Consider the following 27,613-nt stretch of genomic DNA (forward strand, 5'->3'; position numbering starts at 1 on the left):
TGACAAAGGTCACCCACTGTGTTCCCCATGTTTTAAAGAGTATTTATAGAAACAGAGAAAACTATTTCTTTAAATTCCCTAGAAAATATAATTTAAGTGGGCTGTAAATCATGCTTTATGATTAATCCTTGCCAACAAATAGTCCCCACTGGCAGATAACTGTTTAAAAGAAAAATTCAAGCGTCAATCATATATTAAACAATAGTCAGAGGAGTCTTAGCTGGCAAAGAATATTTGCACTGTAAATTTGCTCTATTGGCACCCATTCCTTTGAGGAGGGCCTTCCCCTCTATCTTAATCAGAATCTATTCCTTTGAGGAGGAACTTCCCCTTTATCTTAACCAGAATTATCACACTATAAACTGTCTCTCATTTAAATACAAAATACAATCAGTGTCCACCCAACATCCCCATGTTAAAACCAGTAGGAGGGCTGACTCTGGCAAGATTGCAGAGGCTCAGGTGCCAAATCCCATTTACAATGCATCCTCCTCATGTCTTTCAAAAGGAGCAGGGTTAGGCTCTTAAACTCAGACTCTGTGACATTCTAATTTATTTTCCATATCCCTTCTATCAGTAAGTGAGAATAGAAGTATGTATCTCCTTTTGATGTTTTTCAAATGAAAAAGAGAAAACAAAACAAAACAAAAACAACCACCTTCCAGTTCCCTCCATATCTGGAAAGAGAGAATAATTTTGACTAGTTTTTTTCCCCCAAAATATCTTTTGAATTAAAATATCTTTAATAAAACACAACAATAACAACTTCTTAGAAAAATGTATTAAGATTAGAAAAAAAAATTCCCCTGGAGAAGGCTTCTTTTACAAGTTCCAGAATAAATATTTGTTGCTAAAATGAATTTTAGAGTCTTTGCAATGTTATAAATATCATGGCCCTTTTAAGGAATATTCTTTTGATATGTTAAGCAGTTTTCACTGTTATATAGTTACCAAATTACTTAGCCTATAAGAAATTCGAGGCTCTTCAAAAGTGCTATGACTCTGTGTAACTTTCCAGAACGCTCAGTGAGAGGTGGAGGAGCAGTATCTGCCCAAGTTTCACACTATTACATGCTCCTTCCCGCTTCAGCACACTGACCTCAGCCCACTCACTGGCTGTAGAAAAGGGTGAAAGAAACTACTTACTATGATGTTTTGGGGTCAAATCCAATGCCACTCAGGCATAATTGAAAAAGGCTTAGAGGAAACTGGCTTTGAAGTATCATCATGACAAGAATACAAATGAAGGAGAGAAATTTAAACAGATTTCTCAAGCTTAAAGTCCTCTCTGATGTCAAGGAAAGGGCATTATATGACACAGAAGAACAGGCAATTAGGAAGGGTGGATCAGGTAGCAGTGCAGGCTCTCCTATGGACATCTTTGATGTTTTTGGAGGAAGAAGAAGGATGCAGAGAGAAAGAAGAAAAAATGTTGTGCATAAGCTCTTGGTAATGTGAGAAGATGTACATAGTGGTGAAAAAAGAAAACTGGCTCTGCAAAAGAATGTACTTTGAGACAAATGTTAAGGCTGAAGTGATAAAGAAAGGAGCAGGAGATTGCTTCCCCACTTCCCAGGTACTGGAATGCAAATATGAGTTCATTAGATAGGACCTGGAATGGTTCAGCAAATTCAGTCTGTATATATGGAGTGCTGGGGCCAAGGGAAAGGGATCAGTCTTAAAGATAGAGGTAAACACTGTAATAGAAGATAGTTGGAGAGAAGAAGATTGTAGAAGTTCATGTTGACAAAGGCATGAAAGATGGACAGAAGATAACATTCTATAGTGAAGGAGACTAAGAGCCAAGACTGGAGCCAGGAGATATTATCATTATGTCAGATCAGAAGGACTGTGCTGTTTTTACTTAAGACTTTTTTTTTTCTTTTTCATCTATGTGGATATACAGCTGGTTGAAGAAGCATTATATGGCTTCCAAAAGCCAAATATCTACTCTAGATAATGGAACCATGGTAAACACCTCTCACCAGGCTAGAATGGCAAGCAAATCTCTTAATGGGGCCAGTGGAAAAACACTTACTACAGGCATTTTATATCAGTAGTGATTGAGTGAAATATTATAATCATAATATGCTCACTATTTGCTACTGTTTGTTTTAATATTTAATTACAGTAGTGTTTCAAAAGTTAAATGAAGAATAAATGCAAATATAAAAATCACTGGCTTTGCCCTGTATGTATGATGACTTCAATACAAGAAATTGCGAGAAGTTCTTTTTTTTTTTTTAATACCTATAAAAACTACTTTTAAAAAAGTTCCCCTAGCATCTGATGGGCCATAACTTATAATTGATTTCAGCTGTGTACATGGACAAACTTAGACTGATTGTGGTGTTGATTTCAGTGTATGACCCTTCCTTGTTAAGGTGTTGAAATTAAAACTCTTTTAACTAGTGTGAGAAAGATTCTGAGTGAGAAACAGAGTTGTGACTTTGAAATAGTTGAAAAATAAAATTATTCATTACTACAAAACAAAAAAAGAAAAGACATTTTTGGGCAGTTAATTGTGACATTTCTTCCCTGCATATTCATCAGTACTGGTAGTAGTATGATTTTTCTAAAATTTATTTCATATGTCTATATTTTCCCTTTCATACTACCTCTCTTTGTTCAAACTTAAAAAAAAAAGATGATTTTATTTGTCTCACTTAATAGATAATAAAAAGAAAAGTAAAATTATCTGCCAAAGATTTTCAGTTATTAGGTGATGCAGTTTGTCACCACCATGTTATTCTGATATCTTGCAAAGGAAAATTATTTTGAAATTCATTTGAGCACTGAAAAAAAATCTGAATTTAGTGTATATGAAGTGTAGCTTTTTAGAGTGGCACACAATAGGCTTGCTTATAAATGATGAAAATAATCTAAAATAAAGGTAATAAGAATGAAAACTAGATTAAAATAAGGACACACATGATCGTGAAAAATAGCCAGGTCCTGAATAACACTGATGGAGCATTTTCAGTGAGGAAAGTGAGGCTTCCCTCAGCCAATATCATCTCACACACACTAAGATTCTTGTCAGTGCTTAATTTGGTTTCCAGTTGAAAAAAAAAAAAAAAGATATAGAGAAGCTATGCAAAATGAAGGCCAGCATAATTTAAAGTCAGGATTTGGGGTTTTGAAATTGGATGTCTGAGTTAAAATCCAAGATTTTCAACTTACTAACTATGTCCTTCAGATAACGCTCTCTCTCACTGGCCTTGTTCTCTCATTGGGATAATGATAATAATAACAATAAATACAGGGTTGCTGGGAAAGTTTAATGAGATAAAGCATTAATAAGGTAAAAGATAAGCATTCCACAAATATTAACTGTTAATATATCCAAAGGAGAAATTTCAGAATAACAATGTGATTTATTTTGCTTTTTTTTGTGTGTGTGTGTGTGTGTGCGTGTGTGTGTCTGTTGTGTGGTTCTAAGGACTGAACACAAGGGTACTTTACCACTGAGGTATATCCTCAGCCCTTCTTATTTATTTTTAGTCTTGAGACAGGTGTTGAGTCTGACCTTAAACTTGTAATCCTCCTGCCCCAGCCTCCTGAGAAGCTGGTATCACAAGTGTGTACCACCAGGCCCAGTCAGTATAATGATAAGATTTAAAATGTCATCATACAAGAAACAAAAGAACAGAATTCATACAAGGTGAGAGATTTGATTTTCATTGCCTCTGGAGTCATAGACTTTTAAGTCACTGGATAGAAATTATAGTAAAATAAATTCTGGTTAGAAAAACAAAAAACTTTGTGAGAATTAGAGCTTTGTAAAGTCAGAATGGATATCTTCAGAATTAAATGTTTACTTTGTGGGCAGATCAGAGGGAAGATAAAAAAAGCAATGCATTTGAGGTGACTAACACACCAAATAGCCTGATTTGATCCTTTCACAGGTAAACATATATCAAAACATCATACATACTTCATACATGTAAACATTATTTGTCACTTAAAAATAACATAAATAGAAGCAAATTCCTTGACATTAAGAAAACAAGCTTGTTCAAGATATCTTTTAAGATTCTGTGATTAAAAAAAAAACTTATAAAATCATTTTTTATATACAGACACTTTCTGCTTATGACCCTTGTTCTACAAAAGTGAAAGCTAAATATAAATATGCCTTCCTTTTACTTACAAAAAAAATAGAAAAGTAATTCTTAATATAATCCTCTTTAAACTTAAAAAGTCATTTTGAACTCCTGAACCTTTAAAAACTGACTATTTGAATTGCAAAGGAATACCTTTTTTCAGAGTTTTGATTCAGCAGAACATAAAGGCAAAAGAATGCATAATTAATTATACTGAAAATGATTATTTTTCTCATATCTGATAGAACTAAAGAGACAGAAAAAAAAGAAGGAGAAAAGAGAAAAAGAAAGAGAAAGGAGGAGAGGAAGGAAGGAAGGAAAGAAGGAGAGAAGGAAGGAGGGAGGAAAGGAAGGAAAGAAATAGCTTACAATCCAAGATAACCTGAAACCTCAGATCACAACTTTGAGACAGAAAATCTTAAAACTAAATTCTCAGACATCTGACCTCTCAAAAATAAGTGTCTATATATATATATATATATATATATATATATATATATATAGACACACACACACACACACACACACAAACACACACACACACATGGCCTTGTAGTAGAACTTAAAAGAGTTTTCAAGTGAGTTTAAGTGAGAGTACTTGTGTTTTAATCCATAATTTATTGGTTAAGTGAACTTCAGCAAGTTACTGAATTTTTCTCAGTCTCAGTTTTCATACTTGTAAAAGTGTTTTAATAATATTATTCATTCTTATAAATCTGGAACACTTAAATAGAAAATCTATAATGCACTTGGAAATTATATTTAACATATAATAAGCATTACATAATTATATTTTAAATAATTATAATCCTGAGTAGTATCTGCTTATCCATAATAAACTTTGTGTCCACAATCCTGGATGGGCAAACTAGTCACTTAAAGAATAAAACGGAATGCAAATCCTCTCTACCAAGGGTTTTCTTGGTATCTCAAGGCTCCATAGAATATGTTATCCCCACAAAGAGAAATTAATGGGAAAATCAAGTCCACTAGCCCTCTCCCCCATGAGACAGGGACAGCTAGCTGGAAGTCACAATTACATTCATCAGCCAGGTTTCCAGAAGAACTCTACATTCCAGAATCATGATACCAAACAAAGTTAACCAGGGCACATGAGATAAATCTATTTAATATTACTGTCTTAATCAGTGGTCTCCACAATCAGGGGGAAATGGCAATATTTTGAATATGCACCCTGAAGTAAAACATATAATGTACCTAAAATTACCAATACGACTGACAGATTACATTATGAAATGTTCTGAAAAAAGAACAAACAGGTTTGAACCTATCTCAAAACACTGTTTACCTGGAAATGTTTTAGGCAAGAAAAATGGGAAATGCTATAGGTGTGTTTCTAGGTAACACTGTTTATTACTGGTAAAATACAAATGGAGTAGAAGGACACTGGATAAATTGTGAAAATCATTTGGGGACTGACAGACTTTAGCTCCTTGCCAGTAGTGCTTTTCTTGTGACTAAGGGTATCCATTGAGGGAACTTGGGCTGTTACAAAGTAACTGGTTCCTGTACAGTCTCAGTCTTATCCAAGGAAGGTAGTCCCTGACTTCCCATGCAGTCTCTTCACCTTAGAACTGAATTGCTACAGGGGGATTGAGGAGAAAGATGTGGAAAATTATTCCTGGGCAGCTATAGGGATTGCCACTGAAGAAGCACCTGACATCACCATGTAGATAGACTATCCTTCCTGTCCTATATCTTTATGCAAACCCAAGTACACTTGATGTCATTTAACAACTTATTATCTGATATGACTCTGAATGTCAAATCCAAACACACATGTATAATATGTATACAAAAGTAGAAACAGGGCACGCTGTGGCCCCCCATCTACCCACTATCCTATCCCACTTCCATCTAGAGATAATAGCCAGGGCCAGAAAGACCATGACTCAGGGTCCTTCTGGCCTGATTATATGATAGGTGAGGTATTGATAACCTGCAAGGTTACCATAAGATTATAGGATAGAAACTGTAATACCTCAGATCCGCATTGCTAGAGAGGAAGGCACATGAACAACATGAAAAAAAAAAAAAAAAAAAAAAACACCAAGGGAATAAAATGTCCCAAAGAGACTAAGATGCTACAATAATAGAATCCATTGACAGCACAGTAGATGAAATGTTAAGAGAAGGAGTTCAGAACATACATAATTAAAATGATCTGTGAAGTACAGAATAGTATAAGAGCAATTACAGGCAACAATTGATCACTCCTACAAAGAGATTAGAGAGCAAATACAGGCAACAAATGATCACTCCAACAAAGAGATAAGAGAGGGCCAGCGTTGTAGCTCTGTGGTAGAGCACTTGCCTAGCATGTGTGAGACACTGGGCTCAATTCTTAGCACCACATATAAATAAATAAATATTCATCAACAACTTTAAAAAATAAATTTAGAAAAAAAAAGAGATAAGAGATCAAATAGAGGTAACAAAAGATTACTTCAAGAAAGTGATCAAGACTCTGGGGAAAAAAAAAACAGCAATCCTTGAAATGAAGGAAACAATAAACCACATAAAAAATTCAATAGAAAATATCACCAACAGACTAGATCACTTGGAAGAGAGAGCCTCAGACAATGAAGACAAAATATATAATCTTGAAAATAAAGTTGACCACACAATGAAGATGGTAATGAACAGAATGACCAAGAATGATGGGATAACATGAAAAGACCAAATCTAAGAATTATTGAGATAAAGGAAGGCACAAACTAAAGGAATACACAACCTCTTCAATGAAATAATATCAGAAAGTTTCACAAACATGAAGAATGAGTTGGAAAATCAAATACAAGAGGCTTAAAGGACACCAAATGTATAAAACTACAACAAATCTATACCAAGGCACATTATGAGAAAATGCCTAGCATACAGATTAAGGATAGAATTTTAAAAGCTGCAAGAGAAAAGTTTTATATTACATGCATGAGGAAACCAGTTCAGATCTCAGCAAATTTCTCAACCCAGACCCTCAAAGCTAGTAGATCCTATAACAACATTTTCTGAAAGAACATGGATTCCAAACAAGAATCTAGCAAAATTAAGCTTCAAATTTGATGATAAAGTAAAAACCTTCCATGATAAATAAAAGTTAAAAGAATTTATAATGAGAAAGGCTGCACTACAGAATAGTCTCAGCAAAATATTCCATGAGGAGGAAATGTAAAACAACAATGAAAATCTGCAAAGTGAGAAAATACACTGAAGGAAAACCCAATTAAAGGAGAAACCAAGTTAATAACCAAAAATAAACCAAAATGATTGGGAATACAAACCATATTTCAATAATAACCCTGAATGTTAATGGCCTAACCTCATCAATTAAAAGACATAGACTGGCAGATTGGGTTAAAAAAAAAGAAAAAGAAAAAGACCCAACAATGTTCTGTCTTTAAGAAACTCATCTCATGGGAAAAGATATCCATAGACTGAGGATGAGGATGGGAAAAAACATACCATTCACATGGACCACATAAACAAGCAGAGGTTTTCATCCTCATATCAGATAAAGTCAACTTCAAACCAAAGAGAGTCAGAAGGGATAAAGATGGTTATTTCAGATGTATACAAACTATACTATTTTCTCCCTCTATTTCCATGGATTATTTTAAACAACAACTAACTTTGAGAATACATGTTGAGTACACATAATTTATAAAATACTTGGGACATATTTTTTATGTAAAGCTTAGAATATGTGTTTAACCTTTTCATGGTGTTTTTCATTTGCATTTTGGACAGATTCTTGTCTTTGGCCATTTTAATTCTTTGGTTTTCATTGCAACTACTCTAGACCTTTTAAAACTAAAACCTAGTAACTTCAGTGTTATAAATTCTGCAATGGCAAGACGGTTTCTAAAAATGTAAGCACTAAAATATCTTCTTAAAGTACTTCACTTCTTATTTTCTTTTAGAAGATATTAGGAGGTATCTATAGGGAGCTTTGAGAACTATGTCATTGTGGGAGAAGCAACTCTGGTGTTCAATTTCAATACACTTTTATGATGATTTCAATAAAATATGCCATGATAAAAACAGAACTATGTCTCCCACTCTTGACGCTATCCTTAATTCCAAATCAAATATTTTAGCCAATTCCCATGATAATTTCTATAGCAGTGACTTTTATTACCCCATTTTTAGGAACACATTTTTTTAAAATATGTATTTAGACTTACCCTGAAACATGCAAAATCAGCAGCATATAGAAGACAAAGAAGAGGTTATGAGTATACCAGAAGATGTCATAGTTAGAAACCCTAAAAAAAAAAAAAAAAAAAAAAATTAGTTTCATTCTTACTTTATAGCCCATCTCATTAAAAAGAGAATGCATTGTTTCAAACATATATCCCACTTTAAAAAAGCTAAAATTTGAGTTTCTGAGATGCATCTATATTCATATTAAAATATAAGTATACCATACAAAGAGCAATGACAAAAATTATAAGTAATAGTTTTATCATTTTGAATGTTCTTTGTATTTCAAAGACACATGGAAAGGATTAAAATAAGGTGTATATTTTAAAGTTATGACATAAAGCTAAGAAGTAAGTAGACTGCTAATTTGTGCTTTTTTTGTCCCTTTTAGCATTATTTTCAATTTCCAAATGATTCCTAAAACAACAAATGTCCTCATCCTAATATGTATTTTGAGAATTGTTCCAAGATAATTAAATTGGAGAAAAACTTAAATGATCAAAATTTTGAATTCTTTTTCTTGGACTGTGTAACTTAAGAAAGATACCTTAGTGTTCTTGCTCTGGGGGAAGACAAAGAGTCTGAAAAGAAAGGCAAGGTAAGCAAAATCTATTGAATGTTTGAGTGAAGTATAAAACTAACAGTCATTGTAGTCACATATCTAGGCTGAATATTCATATATTAAAATGTTGGAGGCAAAGTGTAGGTATTTGCAAAAGCTTCCTATATGACTCTGATCTCCCCTACAACCTTTTAGAATTATTCCTCACCTAAGTAATAGCCAATTTTTGACATTTAATCTATCTATACTATTTGTTATCATAAACAATATCATTAACAATGTTGCAACATATACATTTTTTACACATATTTATTTTTTAATCAAAATTGCTCAAAGTCCAATTGCTAGATCAAAGGACACATACTTGTCTTGTTCTTGATATACAATTCCCAATGCTCTTGAAAAATATATCTATAAATTCCAAGTCCTACCACAGAGTAGAAGTGCCTATTTCCACAAACCCAGGCCCAACTTTATAAGGTTTTATTACTTTTATAAATGGTATTGAATATTTTTTCATATATATGTTACTTTTAACTCTTTGTGACTAATATGAGAAAACTATTTACTTTTTAAAAATGTACTGGTCCCTTGTGATTGTAATAATTTTTCTAGTATCATACTTAATTTTAAATTTTGATAAACCATATTGGCAAGCAGAAATTTCAATTTCCATGTTTGTAGACAAAAAAAATACTTCCTGCATGATTCTTTGTCTACTTTGAGGACTGATAAATATCTACTTAAAATTTCTTTAAGTTGTTAATGGTATCATTTTTACAGTTAACTGTAACTTATCTAGAATTTCATCTACTTATACCTTACTTTCCTCATAAGCTTGCAATGGCATCTTTATTATTTAGTGGGTCTTATACATAAAAAGGTCCTACATAGGGTTATCTATTGACTCTGCCCCTTCATTCATTTCTGCAAGACCTCTTTTCCTGTAAGTTACTGAAGCTTAATTATTTTAATGTTTACTAAGGCATATCTCTCTTTATTCTTATTTTGCAACATGCATTTGAATGTTCCCTCAGATGAATTATAGAATCACTTTACTAAATTCAAAAAACAAAGAAAATAACATGTCTGGTATTTTCACTGGAATTGTAACAAATCTAAATTATAGTTGAGGAAGAAATATACCTGTATAAAATACAGCCTTTATTCAAATCTCTACTTATTTCTCTCAGTGAACTTATTTATGTGGGTTTTTTCCACTCATAGCTTCTTACTATATTAGTCAATTTTGATGCTGTGACCAAAAGATCAGATAGAACTAGTCAGGGGAGGAAAAGTTTATTTTGGCTCATGGTTTCAGAGGTTCAGTCCATGGTTGGCCCACTCCATAGCTTTGGGCCTAAAGTCAGGCAGAATATCATGGCACAAGGGCATAAAATAAGGAGAAAAGCAATCAGGATATGATAACCAAGAAGCACCAAGAGCTCCACTCACCAGAGAGAAAATATAAACCCCAGAATTATACCTGCAGTGAACTCCTTCCTCCAGCCTTACCCTACCCACATAAGAATATTACCCAGTTAATACAGTCAAGTGGTTTAATCCACCAATTAGGTCACAGCTCTATAATCTAATCATTTTACTTCTGAAAGTTCCTACATTGTCTCACATATGAATTTTGGGGGTTACCACATATCCAACCATAACAATCACTAAGTTTATCCCTAGATATTTTGTGTTTGTTTCAATTGTGAATGTTAGAGTTTTATTTTATTCAATTTTCAAACTGGTTGGAGCTAGGATAGAAAAAAACATTTTTAATATTTTTTGTATTTGATTACATATTTCAATTCATTTATTCAATATTAATTCTTAAACTTTTCACAATTCTTTCAAATTTTCTGACTAGGCAATTATATCTACTTTTCTGGAAATAGTGACAATATGTTGTTGCATTTTTTTCTTGTGGTTTGGAATGTTTCATTTCTTACTATATGTAAATAATGATAAAATTTTAAAAAATAAATCCAAAAAAAGATAAAATTAAAAATGTAACCTTGACCTTTTCCTGATTTTCTTAAAAATTAAGGTCCTTTTCACTGCTAATTATGCTCTAAATTCTGACTTTTATGTTTTTTAATTACAAAGAAATCAGTTAATTCCTAGTTTACTATGATTATCTTAATCCATAAATAAAGTTTTTTAAATGACTTTTTAATGGATTTTAAATGAAATGGATTTCATTGAAATGAGAAAATTTTTAATATTCCTTTTGTTTGTGAATGGTATGTATTAGTATCCATATATCTGCACTGTTGTGTATGGCTAAGTCAATTACCCTAATTTTCCTTCAAGTGTTCCAAAACTGAGCTGGGATTGTGGCTCAGTTGTAGAGCACTTGCCTAGAATATGTGAGGCATTGAGTTTGATTCTCAGCACTACATAAATAAATAAAGGTCCATCTACTTACTAATAAAATATATATTGAAAAAAAAGAAGTCCAAAACTAAAAATGTTTTTAAAAATTTTTACTTTTCCTTCATAAAACAGTGTTTCTCCCACAAAACTGGCACCCTCATGTACTAATGATGTTAAGATTCTATTTTCCTGTGAGGAAAATTTTAATTATTATGAAAAGTTTTAGCAGTTTACCATGTGACACAGTATTCTACATGTAGGAATTTTCCCTCAGGATGTCATTGAAAAAGAATGTAAAGACATGGATGGAAGTGTTTGTTTCAGAATTAAATAGTGGAAAAATGAAATCAGCCCAAAATCCATTAGTACAGAACTAGGAAAATAATATCTATATAGTGACATATTATGCCATTGTTAAAAAAGAATGTTAAAAAATATTAGTTGAAAGATATTCGATTCACAAATTTAAATAAAGAGCAGGTTGAACATAATACTATGCTATGATCTTATTTAGGGGAAGTACATAGATATATGCCAAAAGAGAAAGGTTAGGATTTTGAAGGAAATATAATGATTTGGGAGGAGATAGGAAGAGGAAAGAAATAAGTATTGACTTTACTTCTGAGTTTTGGGGGAGTGTGTATGAATATAAGTAGGTGTCTTTGGAAATATAAGCATTGGCTCATTTGAGTATATTATTGGGCAATTATTTTCAAAGTATATATATATATATATATATATATATATATATATATATATGTTTGCACACCTCAGCAAATAGAAAGATTGAAGACTTTTGAAGATTTTGGTTTTGCTTTCTTTAAACAAAGTTTAATCAGAAACATAAGACACTATAAATATTCTTAAACATAGAACATATCCATCTGAAATAATATAAAAGTGCTTCTTATAATGTATCTCTAAAATTGCTCAAAATCTTTTAATATGAAAACCAGTATGAATGCATGTATCTTCAATTATTTTAGCAGATATCAACCAACCATATTTCCACAGCTCTATTTGGAACACTATGTTATTTTACAGCAAAACAAATTGATATCAGGAAATTAGCTATAAAATAATTTTAAGTCATATATTCTTAGGAATACCCATCATCCATATGTGTGCAATTTAATTCAAGCCTGTGTACCACAGAAATAATCTGTCCTTTAGAAAGATGTTTCTGAAGAACTCAAATTTCCTTGATCATTAAAGAGGTTTTGCAGAACAGGAAATGATGTTTACAATCATTTTTATTTCAGTCTTTGTTACCTGTAGTAGTCCATTACCTAGGACATTGCATTGGCTAAATGCTTTGGTTTATCAAGATATTTCCAATATACGAAAATGAAAATAATCAAAAGTATCAATACTATAAACTAGTAGATAATAAAACTTACCCTGATACTTACCTTATTGCATATGTAGATGCCGTAATCATGAGGAACAGCACCACCACCATGCAGACCCCTGTCAGGCCAGGAACTGTAAAAATGTACATAAGTAGGTTTTAACTTAAATCACACTGAGTAAAAAAGCACAAAAGATTATTTCCTTAAAATCCAAAATACTATGCTGTTCTGCAGGAAGCCAAACTGAACTTGCATGTGTGCATGTATGTTCCTCTCTAACAAGCCTTTTCAAAATCAGCACAGTTCCAGAGTACTTAAGGCAAGGCAGAATCTTTCCTTCCTCTATTAGAGTTCTTCTTTGTTTCCCCAAATTTTCAACTCAGAATTGTGAATATAAACCTATTTGTTCAGGCATATAAGACACCAAATGTCAATAATTAATGCAAGGGGACAGAATTAACATTCAATATCCTGCTGTTTTTGGTTTTCTCTACCACAGTACTCAATATCGTGACTCTCCTCCCTCCAATATGGAGTTAGAAACTCCTCTGGCTTCAATTTCAAATAACTATATTTGGACTCCACTTCCTGGAGTAATTTTAAATAAAAAAAATGTCTTTTATACAACCTAAAGCTTTTTAAAAATAAAAATATGGAACAAAAATTGTAGATTTCAAGAAAACAAGATACTGTCCTGGGCTGAGGTTATGGCTTAGTGGTACAGTGCTTGCCGAGCACTTGCCTAGCATATGTGAAGCACTGGGTTTGATTATCAGAACCATATAAAAATAAAAAATAAAAATAAAGACATTGTGTCTATCTACAACTAAAAACAAAATTAAAAAAAAAAAAACGTTGTGCGGATACTTTAAGAATACTTTCAGAGGTAGTTCCTCTTAGTATGGAAAACATTAAAATCAGATGGCACACTTTTCACATGACATGATGTTGGTTTAAAAAAAAAAAAGAATGAAATGTACAAACATGAAAATTAATAACAGGTAAATTGCTACAAACTTAGGATTAGATTATATAGTTTGTCCAAATGAACAGTTGATATATCATTCCTAAAACAGCTGATATCTTAGTATGTCCCTTTCTTATATTTTGTTATCAAATTAAATACCATATATGTCTATGCTACATTTTTTAGTCTGAAAATCATATAAGTAACAGTTAAGTCTTAAACATCTCCTCTGAGAGACTCTTAACTCATACCAAAAAGAAAGCTACAGGAAGACTGTTGTCTGGAGAAGAATATATAATTCTCCCACTTCTCCCCTTGTCTAGCACCACCTACAGAACAGAAGGTGATCATGGACCATGTGCCATTAAAAAAGCAGACAAGAGAATACAGTGGAAGGTCCACACAAGTGTTCGTTCATCTTTATGACTGCAGCAGACTTACAATTATTGGCAAATAACATTAGTACTTTCAGTGCAATGGAAACAATTGTCACTTGTAAAGGAGCACACGAAAAATAAGGGTGGTAATCTTTGGATTTTTAACAGTTGCATGCTTTCTTCTAATTTTTCCCATGATACAAATTTAGAAAACTAATGGGACATGACCTTCCCTACTATACCTAATAACCTAATAATCATGTCTTTTCTATATTTTCTAAGGTCTTCCCTTTCCCAGTCTTTCCCTGTCTTCCAGGTGAGTGCTTCCATTAAAGGGGTTAAAGAAAAAAAAAAAAAAAACAAGATATCTAATCTAGTTTACACTAAAGAACTAATGGTTCAGGAAATATGCCATTTAAAAAAAAAAAAAGTGATGCCTACAAAATGGTCCATCTATTGTACTCCCAAGTATTTACTCAAAAGAAAACACAAACATAGCCACATAAGAATGTATTCAACAATGCTCATAGTTATTTTATTTTCTAATAGGGCACATAAATGACTCTGATCTCCATAAACACATGAATGAATAAACAATTTAGATATTATGTATATCTGGAAAATTAATCAGCAATAAAAAGCTATGAAGTGTCAATACCAAAAAAGGAGAGAACTGGATGCAGTGATGCACAACTGTCATACCAGTTGCTGGGGAGGCTGGGGAGGAGGATCACAAGTTCACACCCAGCCTCAGCAACTTTGTGAAGCCCTAAGAAACTTAGTGAGACCCTGTCTGAAAATTTAAAAACAAAACAAAAAAAAAAAATTGAAAAAGGGATGAGGATGTGGCTCTGTGGTTAAACATCCTTGAGTTTAATTCCTGATATTTAAAATAAAAAAAATTAAGCAAGGACAAAAGTGAATCATAGCATTATTAGAGTGGGTGAAAAAAGCAGAATTGTTTTACCCCCAAAAAGTACAAGCCCTATAATTACTTTTATAGAAAAATCACACTTGGGGCTGGGATTGTGGCTCAGCGGTAGAGCGCTCGCTTAGCACTGGCGGGACCTGGATTCGATTCTCAGCACCACATAAAAATTTTTAAAAAGGCATTGTGTTGTGTCCGTGTACAAAAAAAAAAAAAAAAAATTTCTCTCTAAAAAAAAAAAATCACACTATTCTTTAGGGATAAAAAGTAGAACAGTTGCTAAGAGAGGTAGAATACAAAACACATTGTTAAGGGGCACAAAAATCTTTGGGATAATAAAAATATTTATTATGATGATTTTAGGGATATTTTGAAACCAATGAAATTACATACTTTATATACATATATATATATATGTATGTATATAATTTAATGAACTTCAGTTATAATTCAATAAATTGAAGGTGATGAAAGAGCTAGTTTCTCCCATTTCAAGTAATTAAAAAAAGACCTTATTTGATTAAATGAATAAGTAAAAGTTAGAATTTTAGATGCATATACAGTATGAAAATTATGGTAGGAGGAGCCTCTACAACAATTTTATTGAGCCTTTATTAATGTTCTATTATATCCACACATAGGGTCTCCTATGTGGTTTTGCATATGCTGATATTTTGCATATGCTGATATAGATAGTATAAACATACTATCTATTATGGAATATCTGTAATTGCTTCATTGGAAAGACACTTGAAAACACTGTCTATGTTTAGAATAGAGCCACAATTTCTAAGATATGCTACTCAAACATTAATTTTCTGAGATACCAGTTTCTATTACTCAAAAATCTTACAATCCTGCCTTGAAAAGACATAAGGCACACCAGTATATTAAAAGTCTCTAAGAAGTACTATAGTCAAGAAACACATGTAAACTTAAATATTTCCTCAAATTTGTTTGAACATAGAAACGAATTCCCTTTATAGCAGAACATTCAGAAAACCAAAATACTTATATAAAATAGTTGGCTTTCATCATTTGAAGATAAAGGAGAAGCTTAAACCACCTGGACAGTGGTATAAAGCTCTGATAGGCAAAACTCTAATCTCACTGAATCTCATTTGTAAACTAACAAGAATAAATTCAATAATTGTAATGTTCCTTATGAAGTTGTCTATTTTGTCTAAAGAATTTATTTTTCCTATCTCCCAAATGTATTAAAAGACTAGAGTGTATAATTTTTATAGCTGCAGATTTCAGACCAATGAAGAAGAAAATTTTACAAGGAAAAAAGAAACTCTTACTATAATTACAGTGGTAAGAAAGAAAGAAAGAAAGAAAGAAAGAAAGAAAGAGAGAGAGAGAGAGAGAGAGAGGGGGAGAGGGAGAGAGGGAGGGAGGGAGGGAGGGAGGGAGGGAGGAAGGAAGGAACAGAAGAGGGAGATACTAACTTAAGAAGCCCCAAGTGTAACCATTAGAAGTAAATAAGCAGAGGCTTGCCAACCTACTATCTGTAATAGAGATCTGTGCATCACAGAAAATAGTTAAACAAATATCTTATTTGTTCAGTAATGTTTGTAGACATAGTGTACTGTTAAGTGCTGGCGATAAATGAATCCTGCTCTAAAACAAAACTCAGCTCGGTGGGGGAGACAGGAAGGTTAAGTAGGCAACTGCAACATGGGCATTAAGTGCTAAGAGAAAGGCAAGCATGGAGTGTTTTCCAGTTCCATCGAAGGGCACTCTAACTCAGACTTGCCTAGTAACTCAGCCAAGTCCCTTATATTAGCTCCTTATTGCTATACATTCCAAGAGTCAAGAAAAATAGGCTGAAAATCATTATATTAGTGTAACTGCACTGGGAAAAGTTACTTGTCTAAATGAGTTACACTTATTTTCTTTTGAACCCTTTGAATTCTTTGAATTATGAAGCCACTCACTTGTATTCAGGAAAATATAAGTTTCTATGTTTATTCCTATTGTTTGTTATCTATGCATATTAATTTCATTAATCAGTAACCTTTAAATGAATAATTGTGCCTTACTGTCATTTCTGGGTGAATTTGAGAGATAATTTATACCCATACATAATGTGATCAGAAACATACTATCTTTTATCAATTATTCTACTTCTTCTAACTTAATTGGAAACATAATTGTGCTTGTTTGTGCAGATTTTTCCTAATTAAATTAGATGTTGTGCATTTTACTCTCACCATATAAGGTACTCCCAAATTTAGAAATATGTGGTATATAAACATTTTTAATGAATTTTTGGATAATAATTTAACCTAATTTTATTTTATAAATTTTTAATTGAAATACTTTTACCATTTCGCATGTATTAAGTCAAAGTGCTATACTTTGTCTCTTACACTTCCCAGGCTTTATTTTTCCTTTTTACAAAACCATCTTAATTTCTTAGTTGTCAATTACACTGAAAAAAATTTTAGACACAAAGATATATGACTGCAACATTGACCACACTATAATCCCAAACAATCTATCAGTGAATAAAAAAGTATTCCTTACCACTACAAAAATCGAAAACATGCATGTATTCACTTGTCAATAACTTAATTTTTCCTACACACTGCATCTGAGAACATTAAAAGACAGCTATGGAGTATTTTTGGTCAATAGTAAAACTACAAAATTGATTTAAGGCTGTTGCGGAGGAGGCATTTCTCATCCCCTTGCCATCCTTAGGCTCCCATGTGCTCTGATGTGCCACTATTCAGTGGGCTCAGCCACATCTCCTAAAAAGCTTCAGACTCATGCTTTGGAAGCTCTCTGTCTATAGCTCCAGTTCCCAGTTCATTGCTGGGAGCACCCAGCTACCATAAAGTATTTCTCTCATGAAATTATGTGAACTGGGCCACCAAAATGGTGCCCACTTGTTAATTTGGGAGGACTCAAATTATTTAAATTAACAGAAGTCCTACCAAAAACAGAAGGGGCAAAAAAATTTTCCTTGAGTTTTACATACCACAGAGGGAGCCCTGCCACACACCTGAAAAGGCTCACTTTCAAGAGAAAAGACAAAATTTTAAGGCAATAAACTATTCTACATATTGGTAGAATCGCAATCTGTCAACTGTGATTTTAAGAATGAGCAGATATTGACCAGGCAAAGAAAAAGAGTTGACTATCTCAGGCAAAAGATAGATGATCGTAAAAAGGTGTGCTCAAGAGAATGACAAAATGTTTCATGAGGACAGAACACTAGCTTCCCAGGTACCAGGGAAGGCAAGTAAAATCATAATACTATGTCCCTCCCAAAGGCGCCCTAAGATAGAGCCAGAGAATTTGTTTTTAAGTATCTTATTTTATTCCAACACCATTTCTGGATACTTCTAGCATTTTATGCAAAGTAGAGGGGGGTCACAGAGTTATACAGCAGTAAAAATTATATTAAGTTTATCAATGTAATATCTTAGTCTTATAAGAAAATTTTTATCTTTGTAAACTAGACTTTGAAGCATTTTAAATGTCCCAAGGTTTCAATCAAACATTGTGCTGTAGAAAACAGTATTAATACAAATATCTTTTTCATTTCCCTTAAATTAATTCATATGAACCAAGAAATAGTTGACTCATGCATAAGGTTTTGTTTTTCTGCTTTTTTCCTCTCCTATTTCTCATCCAAACCTTGAGGCTTAAATAAAATATGTTTTTGATGACCAAAATTGTAAGCAAAACTATTGTTACTAAAGAGAAAAATATGAAATATTTTACAAGCAGTAAATATAAATCCATAGGCAGAAAGAAAATACATTTTAAGAATTTAAACATATAATCATGACATGGGGAATAAAGCACCTGAGTTTTTGTTATTTTTCATCATGAAATTGGTTCAAAAGAGAAACAATACATATGATAGGGTAATGTGCCTCAGTCCCCTATTCAAGTCTGATTCTTAATGAGTTATCACAGACAATCATTTATGATGAATCCTCTCAACTACTCAATCATCTTTGTTTCTGAAGTAAATGCTGACAGTCCCCATGATACAGTTTACTCTTTTCATGCTCATAAATATGTATAAGGTTAAGAAATAGAAGAATTTTTGTAACATTTAACATTAACATCAGGAGAAAAATTTTGAGGTTTCAAATATTCTTTAACAAATTGACAGTCTCCACTGAGATTTCATGGACAATATGCTTGAGGTAGAAAAATAAATTACAAATGAAAAAGAACCAGAAAACTTCTAGAACTAATAAATGAATTCAGCAAAGTAGCAGGATATAAAACCAAAACCCATAAATCAAAGGCATTTCTGTATATCAGTAACAAATCCTCTGAAAGGGAAAGAAGGAAAACTACCCCATTTACAAGAGCCTCAATAAAATAAAATAAAATAAAATACTGAGGAAAGACCTTAACAAAAGAGGTGAAAGATGTTTACAATGAAAACTACAGAAACTAAAGAAAGAAATTTAAGACCTTAGAAGATGGAAAGATCTCACTTGTTCTGGATAGGAAGAATTAATATTGACAAATTGACTATATTACAAACAGCATTATACAGATTTAATGCAATTTCAACCAAAATCCAATGACATTCCTCATAGAAATAGAAGAAACAGTTATGAAATTAATCTGGAAAAATAAGAGACCCAGAATAGCTAAAGCAATACTTAGAAAGAAGAGTGAAGCAGATGGCATCACTATACCAGAACTTAAACTATACTACAGAGCAATAGTAACAAAAACAACCTGGTTTTGGCACCAAGATAGACTAGTAGTCCAATGGTACAGAATTGAGGATACAGAGACTAACTCGCATAATTACAGTTATCTTATATTAAACAAAGGCGCCAAAAACATACATTAGAGAAAAGATAACCTCTTCAACAAATGGTGCTGGGAAAACAGGAAATCCATAAGCAACATTATAAAATTAAATCCCTATCTCTCACCATGCACAAAACTCAATTCAATGTGGTTCAAAGACCTAGGAATTAAAACAAAGACACTGTCTATTAGAAGAAAAAGTAGGCCCCAATCTTCATCATGTTGGATTATGCACCTACTTCCTTAATAACACTTCTACAGCACAAGAATTAAAATAAAGAATCAATAAGTGGAATGGATTCATACTAAAAAGCTTCTTCTCAGCAAAAGAAACAATCAGTGAAGTGAATAGAAAGCCTACATCTTGGGAGCAAATTTTTACCACTTGCACATCAGATAGAGCACTAATCTCTAGGGTATATAAGCTAAGCATCAAAAAAAACAAATAACCCAATCAATAAATGGGCAAAGGAACTGAACAAATACTTCTCAGAGGATGATACATAATCAATCAACAAATATATGAAAAAATGTTCAACATCTCTAGCAATTGTAGAAATGCAAATCAAAACTAAGATTTCATCTCACTTCAATCAGAATGGCAGCTATTAAGAATATAAACAACAATAAGTGTTGGAGAGGATGTGGGGAAAAAGGCACACTCATACATTGCTGATGGGACTGCAAATTGATGCAGCCAGTTGGAAAAGCAATTTGGAGACTCCTTAGAAAACTGGGAATTGAACCACCTTTGACCCAGCTATCCCACTCCTTGGTCTATACCCAAAGAAATTTAAAACAGCATACTACAGAGATACAGCTACATCAATATTTATTGCAGCACAATTCACAATAGCTAATCTGTGGAATCAACCTAGATGCCCTTCAGTAGATGAATGGATAAAGAAAATGTGGTATATATACAGAATGGAATATTACTCAGCATTAAAAGAGCATAAAATCATGGGATTTGCTGAGAAGTGGATGGAGTTGAAGAATATAATGCTAAGTGAAATAAACCAATCCCAGAAAACCAAATGCCAAATGTTTTCTCTGATATGAGGAGGCTGATTCATAAAAGGGATTGGGAGGGCTGTGAGAAGATTAGACATACTCTAGATAGGACAAAGTAGAAGAAGGCGTCATGGGTGTAGAAAAATTGGTGGAATTAGATGGTCATCATTACTCTAAGTACATGTATGAAGCACATATGGTGTGATTCTACATTATATATTACTAGAGATATGAAAAATTGTGTTCTGTATGTGTAATATGAATTGAAATGCATTCTGCTGCATATATAACAAATTATTCTAATTAAAAAAAAAAAAGAAAATGGAGACACACTTCAAAATCATGACTGATGTTAATGATGGCTTGCTTCTGGCTCTCAGCTATAGGTTTTAATATCACAATATACATCCTGCTAAATTACAGGATTATATGAACTATACTGATACTGGAATACTCTATTTCTTTCCAATAACTTAAGAGCAAGAACCCTTACATGTGTGCCATCTTCCACAGCACTTGTCACAACAGCCACACAAAGCAGGCCCTCAACAAGCATATGGGGTTGTAGTTTTCACTGGAAAAACATATGACTTGTGTTTGCTTTCTTTTACTCCTTGTTCATTCATACTCAACTATGCCTTATCCTTCTGTCCTCATTTATGCCTGACCTCTTAACATTTGTTCCAATATGTGAATTTTCCATTTGTTGTACTTTAACATTTTTCTAATTGCTGCACACTTTGACTGGGCTTATTTTCAGACATTTCTAAATCTAAGGATAGGCAACAAATAACAACTTACCAGTTGTGAAGAGTAGTTTTCTAGGATCCTAAGAAAAATAAAAAAGAAAATATTTGACTGAAAAATAAACACTGATATGAAATTCTATAAGAAATTTGAAGGGTATAAGAACCATGTAGTGGGCATGTCAGATAGCAGTCTTCCAGTTTAAGTGAAAGAGACTCAACTAAGTATTCTGACATTCTCATAATGCTATAGGAGATTAGCACAAGGGAAAGAATCCAATACAGAGAAGGGTTTTTTGGTTTTTTATCTGAGAAAGGCTGAGTACTAGATAAGTCAGAAGGCCTAGGATTTAATCTTAATGACTGCTTATAAGCTAGTGGTATTGGTCCTAAGCCCACCCTTTGACAATTTGGGGACTCAACATCTTCAACTATAATGTGGGAATATTAATATAAAACTCTACTGCAATTGCCAGACTGCACATCAAGATGGTGGGAGTCAATACCAATAAAATTTCAGAGGTTTATATACTTTAAACTTAGTGTAAAGATGAATAATTGAAAACTCACCATATTTCAAATACTGTGAAAATTGTGAGAACACTTCAAGAATTGGGGTATGTTTCTAATACTTGAAAATATTGTTATTGTAGTATTTATTTTAAAATATATCTCTCATACAGTAATGGAGTACAGTTAACTCTCTTTCTACCTTCTGCAAAACTTAGGTCAATCTCCAGTAAATGTGTGGATTTGATTTTTTTACCCTCATGATGCTTAATACTGCACAAGTTTTATTTTGGTTTTTGTTTGTTTTGTTGCAATGTGAGGGATCAAGTAGAGAGCCTCATACATGCTAGGCAAGAAGTTGGCCAATGAGCTACTTACCAAGTGCCCTAAACAAGATTTTGAATTACTTTATTTATGTTCCACCTTGAATCTGACTATATAGTAAGTAGGAAACCATTTATGTGGTGTAATTAAAGGGGCTTGGAATAAGCATCACTTGCCTTGGAGTAGCTCCTCACCTCCGAATGTAGGACAAATGACTTATCTTTCTGGTTTTAGAAACATGACAAAGTGTGATCTAGAGAAACCCAAAATACGAATAGCTAGAAAAAGAGTGAGCTGAGCAAAGTGACACTGAAATATAAATATATAAATATGGAAAGCCAAAAGATGGAAAAATTACAATTGCCAGAGAAAGAAGATAGAACTGGAGAGTAAGCAACAGCTTCACAGATAACAAGATGAGGCAGAGTATCAGGGTCACCAAAAATTTAGTAAAGTATGTTTTATAACAAAAACTTGAAATCAACCTAAATGCCCATGAATAAGAAAAAAGCTAAAAAAATATAACACATTCTTATAAGAGAATGAGACAGATATATTCTGAAACAGTAGCCTTAATATGGATACTTATAGAAACAAGTAAATTGCAGAGGAATGGGTATCATCAAATATTACTCAAACATTTTAAAAGAAACACAAAATGATTAACTGTGACTAGCTTTGAAGGATAAACTTTCAGTTTTAATTTCATCTACTCAGATTTTTAGTATTTTATACCAAGTATATTGCTCAACATAAATTAATTTTAATAACTAAAAACCTGAAAATTACTAAAATATGTAGGAAATGTTAAGAAAAAGTATATTCATATGATAAAATGATTTTAAGTACTAAAGATATTTGAATTGTAAAAGAGAGAAAGCAAAGGCATGGGGGAAATAGCTGGGGAAGTAACTCAGCATTAAATGGTTTTCCTAAGCATCTACAAATACCTGGGTTCAAATCCCAGCCCCAGCATTAGAAAGAAAAAGAAAATGATAAAATTAGAAAAGTATATAGCAAGAGCAGTAAGTGTAAACACAAGTGTAATGGAAAGAGGCAAGATAGATGCAGAAAGGGAAAAGGAAGCTAGAAATTTAGGCTAAGTTTGAAATCATTACACGCGAAGTATAGTTATTGGCATTTTAAGGAGCTAATTTTTTTTCTGTGATTCTCAGTACTAGGTATACTGTATAACCACTTGGTAAGCTTTTTGAAAATATCAATGCCAATGCTTAATCCAGACCAAATAAATAGTATTAATGTTTTTAAAAATACTAGAAACAAGAGATTTACTGAAAGTTACTTGCTGTTTAGATTTAGTGATTTTTTATTTCCTCTATTTATTGCTACTTTCTCTTCTGTTTTGTTCTGGGAAGGAGGTCAAGCATATAATTATAGCAATATTGACCCTAAAAATTCAGGTGATATGTAGAAAAGAAAACATAGAAGATGGAGAACAAGTGTGTTGTCACTACCAGTCAATACTAAAGGACAATGAGGCAGAACAGTTTGGGTGCAGTCTTGTCATTGTGAAGCAAAGGAAGCTTAAAGACAATGTGGAAGTACTGAGCAGCAGAGACCTAACCAGAGCTGTGCATACACTGTACATCAGGCTCTAGCCTACCACTTATACATACAATTTTATTTCATGGGTGGTTTCACATTTTTTAAAAAGGAGCTAAATCAGATACTGCCTGCAATAGAGTTTGGCTCAAGGTCATCTATTTCAAGGAGTAAAATTAAAAAGGAAAAAACCTACATGCCTATAATACCAATTACTAAGGAGGCTAAGACAGAAGGACCTCATGTTCAAGGCCAGCCTCGTGATATAGCAAGAGTACCTCAAAATTTTAAAAATAAATAAATAAATAGAAAGGACTGAGGATGTAGTTCAGTGGTAGAGTCCCCCTGGGTTCAATCCCCAATACCACAGGGGGAGGGGTGGGAGTGGGGAAGGAATCATGAAACCTCACTGATATTTTTTAGGTTAAATTATTGATTACCCATGATCCACAAATAGCCTTCTTTTCTGCCCTTTTCCCAAAAACATAGTATGTGAGTTATTAAAGTATTTTTACCCTATAATGGCACTGTCGAAACTCTCAAATAAATGATAGGAATTAGACAAAAGCTGTTGGGAGTCAGAAGGTAGACCTGAGTGGCAACCATCTGAACATTACAGAATATAAAAAGTAGACACTCTGCAAACTCCCATTTTCAGCAGGAGAGACTATGAAATAGTAATTACCCATATTTTCTGTTGAAAGGGAATAAAACTCAACTTGACAACTGCGTTTTAAAAGCACTCAAAAGGAGAAGCAAGGTACAAATTTTCTGTGAAAATCACAGACCCTCATTAGTCATTTAATGACAAGTGAAAGGAAAATGGGAAGACAGAGACCACCCACCTCATCTTGGTATCTTGCTGCATTCAGTTCAATAAAATCTTCACTGTAGTTCACTGAGAAGTTGAGGGCATTCACCAGATGGGCAGCCACATGCACACCTACAGAACACACCAGGTGCATGTCAACGAGATTTTCAGACACACTCTGTGTGGCAAGAAGTCAGTTCCTCCCACAATGTAATATAGGGGCAAAGTTTAAGAGCTATATGAGCAATGGAATATTACATTGAAAAGTAGAGCTTTAAAAATATTTTAAAACTCTTGAATATTGAGACTTTATCTAATTTTCAAAAGTCAGAATGAAATAGCCATGGTAATTCAGATTTGAAAAAAAAGATACATACTCAACCATTGACCCCACCACACACACATACATATTTAAAAAATGCAAGTCTAATAACATTGGCATTTACTGTTTTGCTTAAGGGGCTCCTGGGTATTTTAGGTGTTCTACATCCTTCATCTCTCCCATGGTTCCAAACCTCTCTATATCTTATACACCACATTGTCATACAACGTAAAATAGAGGCCAACTGAAAGGCTTTTGGCCAACTGAAAATTTTCACAATCCATAGATAATGTCCTAATCCCAAAAACAGAATGTTGGGAACCACTTTGGAAACAAAAACTCTGGAAAATAATGATCACCATTTGATAAATGACCTACCTATAATTGCACTGTAAAGAGTGTTTAGCTGACTCAGAGCTCATACAAAAGATAAAGCATTAGGAAATTACTATAGATTTCAAGACAAACTCATTTTAACATAACCAGGGGAGAAAAAAATTATCTTGAGGAGATAGATCAAGGAAGGACCAAATAACCCATACTCTCCTCCATTCCCAACCTTTTCCTGTGGGTGAAATAAGGTATGAAATGGGTAAACAATATTATAATGTATTGGAAGGAACAACAGTTAACTAAAAATCCTGTGATCTTGACCACATTGCTTGTCTACCAGCTCCTCAGTTTACATTTCTCTATAAAATGATAGTGACAGAAGTGAAAGACTTGAGATAAGTGCTCTGCAATTGCTTAATAAGCCATCATAGTTTCCAACAATGTATGGAATGTAGTCATTCAAAAGAAGACATAGTGGGGAAAGCAGAGAACTCTATGATCCCCGGCAAGCCAGAATAAAAATACAGAGAGACTAGGAGCAATAGATTACAAAAACTAATGAAAGTGGGAGGGAACTGAATGCTAAATAAACTCAAAGTTGACTGAAAGGACTTATAAGGTAATCAAATTAGAAGTGGGGAAAAGGTCACATTAAAAGTAGACAAATGAATACTTATTAGAAAGTTAATCAGGAGAGTGTGGTTTCAGTAAAAGAACAGACAGAACAATTGAACAGAATAAAAAGGCCAGAAATAGACTGTGAATAAAGTCAACTGTTCTTTGACAAAGAAGTAAAGCCAATGGAATGGAGGGGAAAAAATAGAATTTTCAACAAATGGTTCTGGAACAGTTGAAAATTGACATTTTTTAAAAAATGAGTCTAGACATGTACCTCACATATTTCATTAAAATTAACTCAAAATGGGTCACAGAACTAAATGTAAAATTTCAAACTATAATACCCCAAAAGCCAACATGAGGAAATATGTAAATTACCTAGGGTTTGATGATGACTTTTTATTTATTATAATCAATCATTATCATTTTATAATCAATCATTATCATTTTAATTGTACTTGTTTATGGGGTACAGTGTGATAATTCATTACACGTATACAATGGGTGATGTTTTAATCAAGGTAATTATCATGTCCATGTCCTTGAACACTTTTAAAATTTTTTGGTTAACACATAATATTTGCACACATACAAGAAGAAGTACAGTGTGGCATTTCAAAAGGGTATACAATATTTATTTCCATTAGCTAATAATGTTGAGGATTTTTTCAAACTTATTCATCATTCTTCTTTTGAGGAGTATCTGTTCATATAACTTACCCATTTTGAATTAGATTATTTGTTTTGGGTTGTTGAGTTTTAAAATTTTTTATATATTCTGAATATTAATCTTTCATTGGATGAATAGTTTCTAAAATTCTTTCTCATTCTGTAGATTGTTTCTTCACTCTGTTGACTATTTCCTTTGCTCCTCAGAAACTTCTTAATTTAATATAATCCTGCTTGTCTGGTTTTTGCTTTGAATGCCTATAATTTGGGAGTCTTATAAAACAGAGGTATGCCTATTCCAATGTCTTGAAATGTTTCCTTTTTTTCTCTAGTGATTGCATAGTTTCAGGTCTTATATTTATATCTTTGAACTATTTTGAGTTAATTTTGTATGTGTGTGAAAGATAGGGGTCAACTTTCAGTATTATACAGGTGAATATTTCGTTTTCCCAGCACCATTAATTGAAGAGTCTTTTTCTCCAACATATGCTTTTAACACTTTTGTTGGAAATCTGTTGCCTGTATACTCATGGGGTTATTCCTGGGCTCTGTTCCATTTGTCTGTGTGTCTGCCTTTTGCCAATACTATGCTGTTTTGGTTACCATAGCTTTGTAGTGTATTTTGAAGCCAGATAGTGTGATGTCCTCTGCTTTGTTCTTTTTGCTCAAGATTGCTTTGGCTATTCTGAATTCTTTTGTGCTTCCATGTACTTTTTTAGGATCATATTTTCTATCTATATAAAGAAAGACTCAAGATTTAAAGAATGTCATTGGTATTTTAGTGGGAATTGTATTGAAACTATAATTTGATGATGACCTTTGGATATAACACCAAAGGCATGATTCATGAAAAAAAAAAAGGATTGATAAGCTGGACTTCATTAAGGACAAGTCACCAGACTGGGAGAAAATATTTGCAAAAGTCATATCTGCTGAAGGATTTTTATCCAAAATAAACAAAAAAACACTTAAAACTCAACAATAATAAAATATAAAATGTGATTACAA

At 32.9% G+C, this 27,613-nt stretch overlaps 1 protein-coding gene and 1 pseudogene across 1 annotated transcript in view; one reads left to right on the forward strand and one right to left on the reverse strand.

Annotated features, from left to right (window-relative positions):
• Nox4 (NADPH oxidase 4) overlaps window positions 1-27,613 on the reverse strand; it is a 194,983-nt gene that overhangs the window by 123,160 nt on the left and 44,210 nt on the right. The window contains exons 5-8 of the mRNA XM_026401516.2: window positions 24,698-24,795; window positions 21,511-21,538; window positions 12,684-12,756; window positions 8,312-8,392 (exon numbers count right to left, since the gene is read on the reverse strand). Of these exons, the coding sequence (XP_026257301.1) occupies window positions 8,312-8,392; window positions 12,684-12,756; window positions 21,511-21,538; window positions 24,698-24,795 (280 nt within the window). The remainder of the gene's footprint in view (window positions 1-8,311; window positions 8,393-12,683; window positions 12,757-21,510; window positions 21,539-24,697; window positions 24,796-27,613) is intronic.
• Window positions 997-2,060, forward strand: LOC113191706 (dnaJ homolog subfamily A member 1 pseudogene; annotated as a pseudogene).

This window comes from Urocitellus parryii, chromosome 4, assembly GCF_045843805.1.
Source record: "Urocitellus parryii isolate mUroPar1 chromosome 4, mUroPar1.hap1, whole genome shotgun sequence".
In the NCBI taxonomy this organism is placed as follows: Eukaryota; Metazoa; Chordata; class Mammalia; order Rodentia; family Sciuridae; genus Urocitellus; species Urocitellus parryii.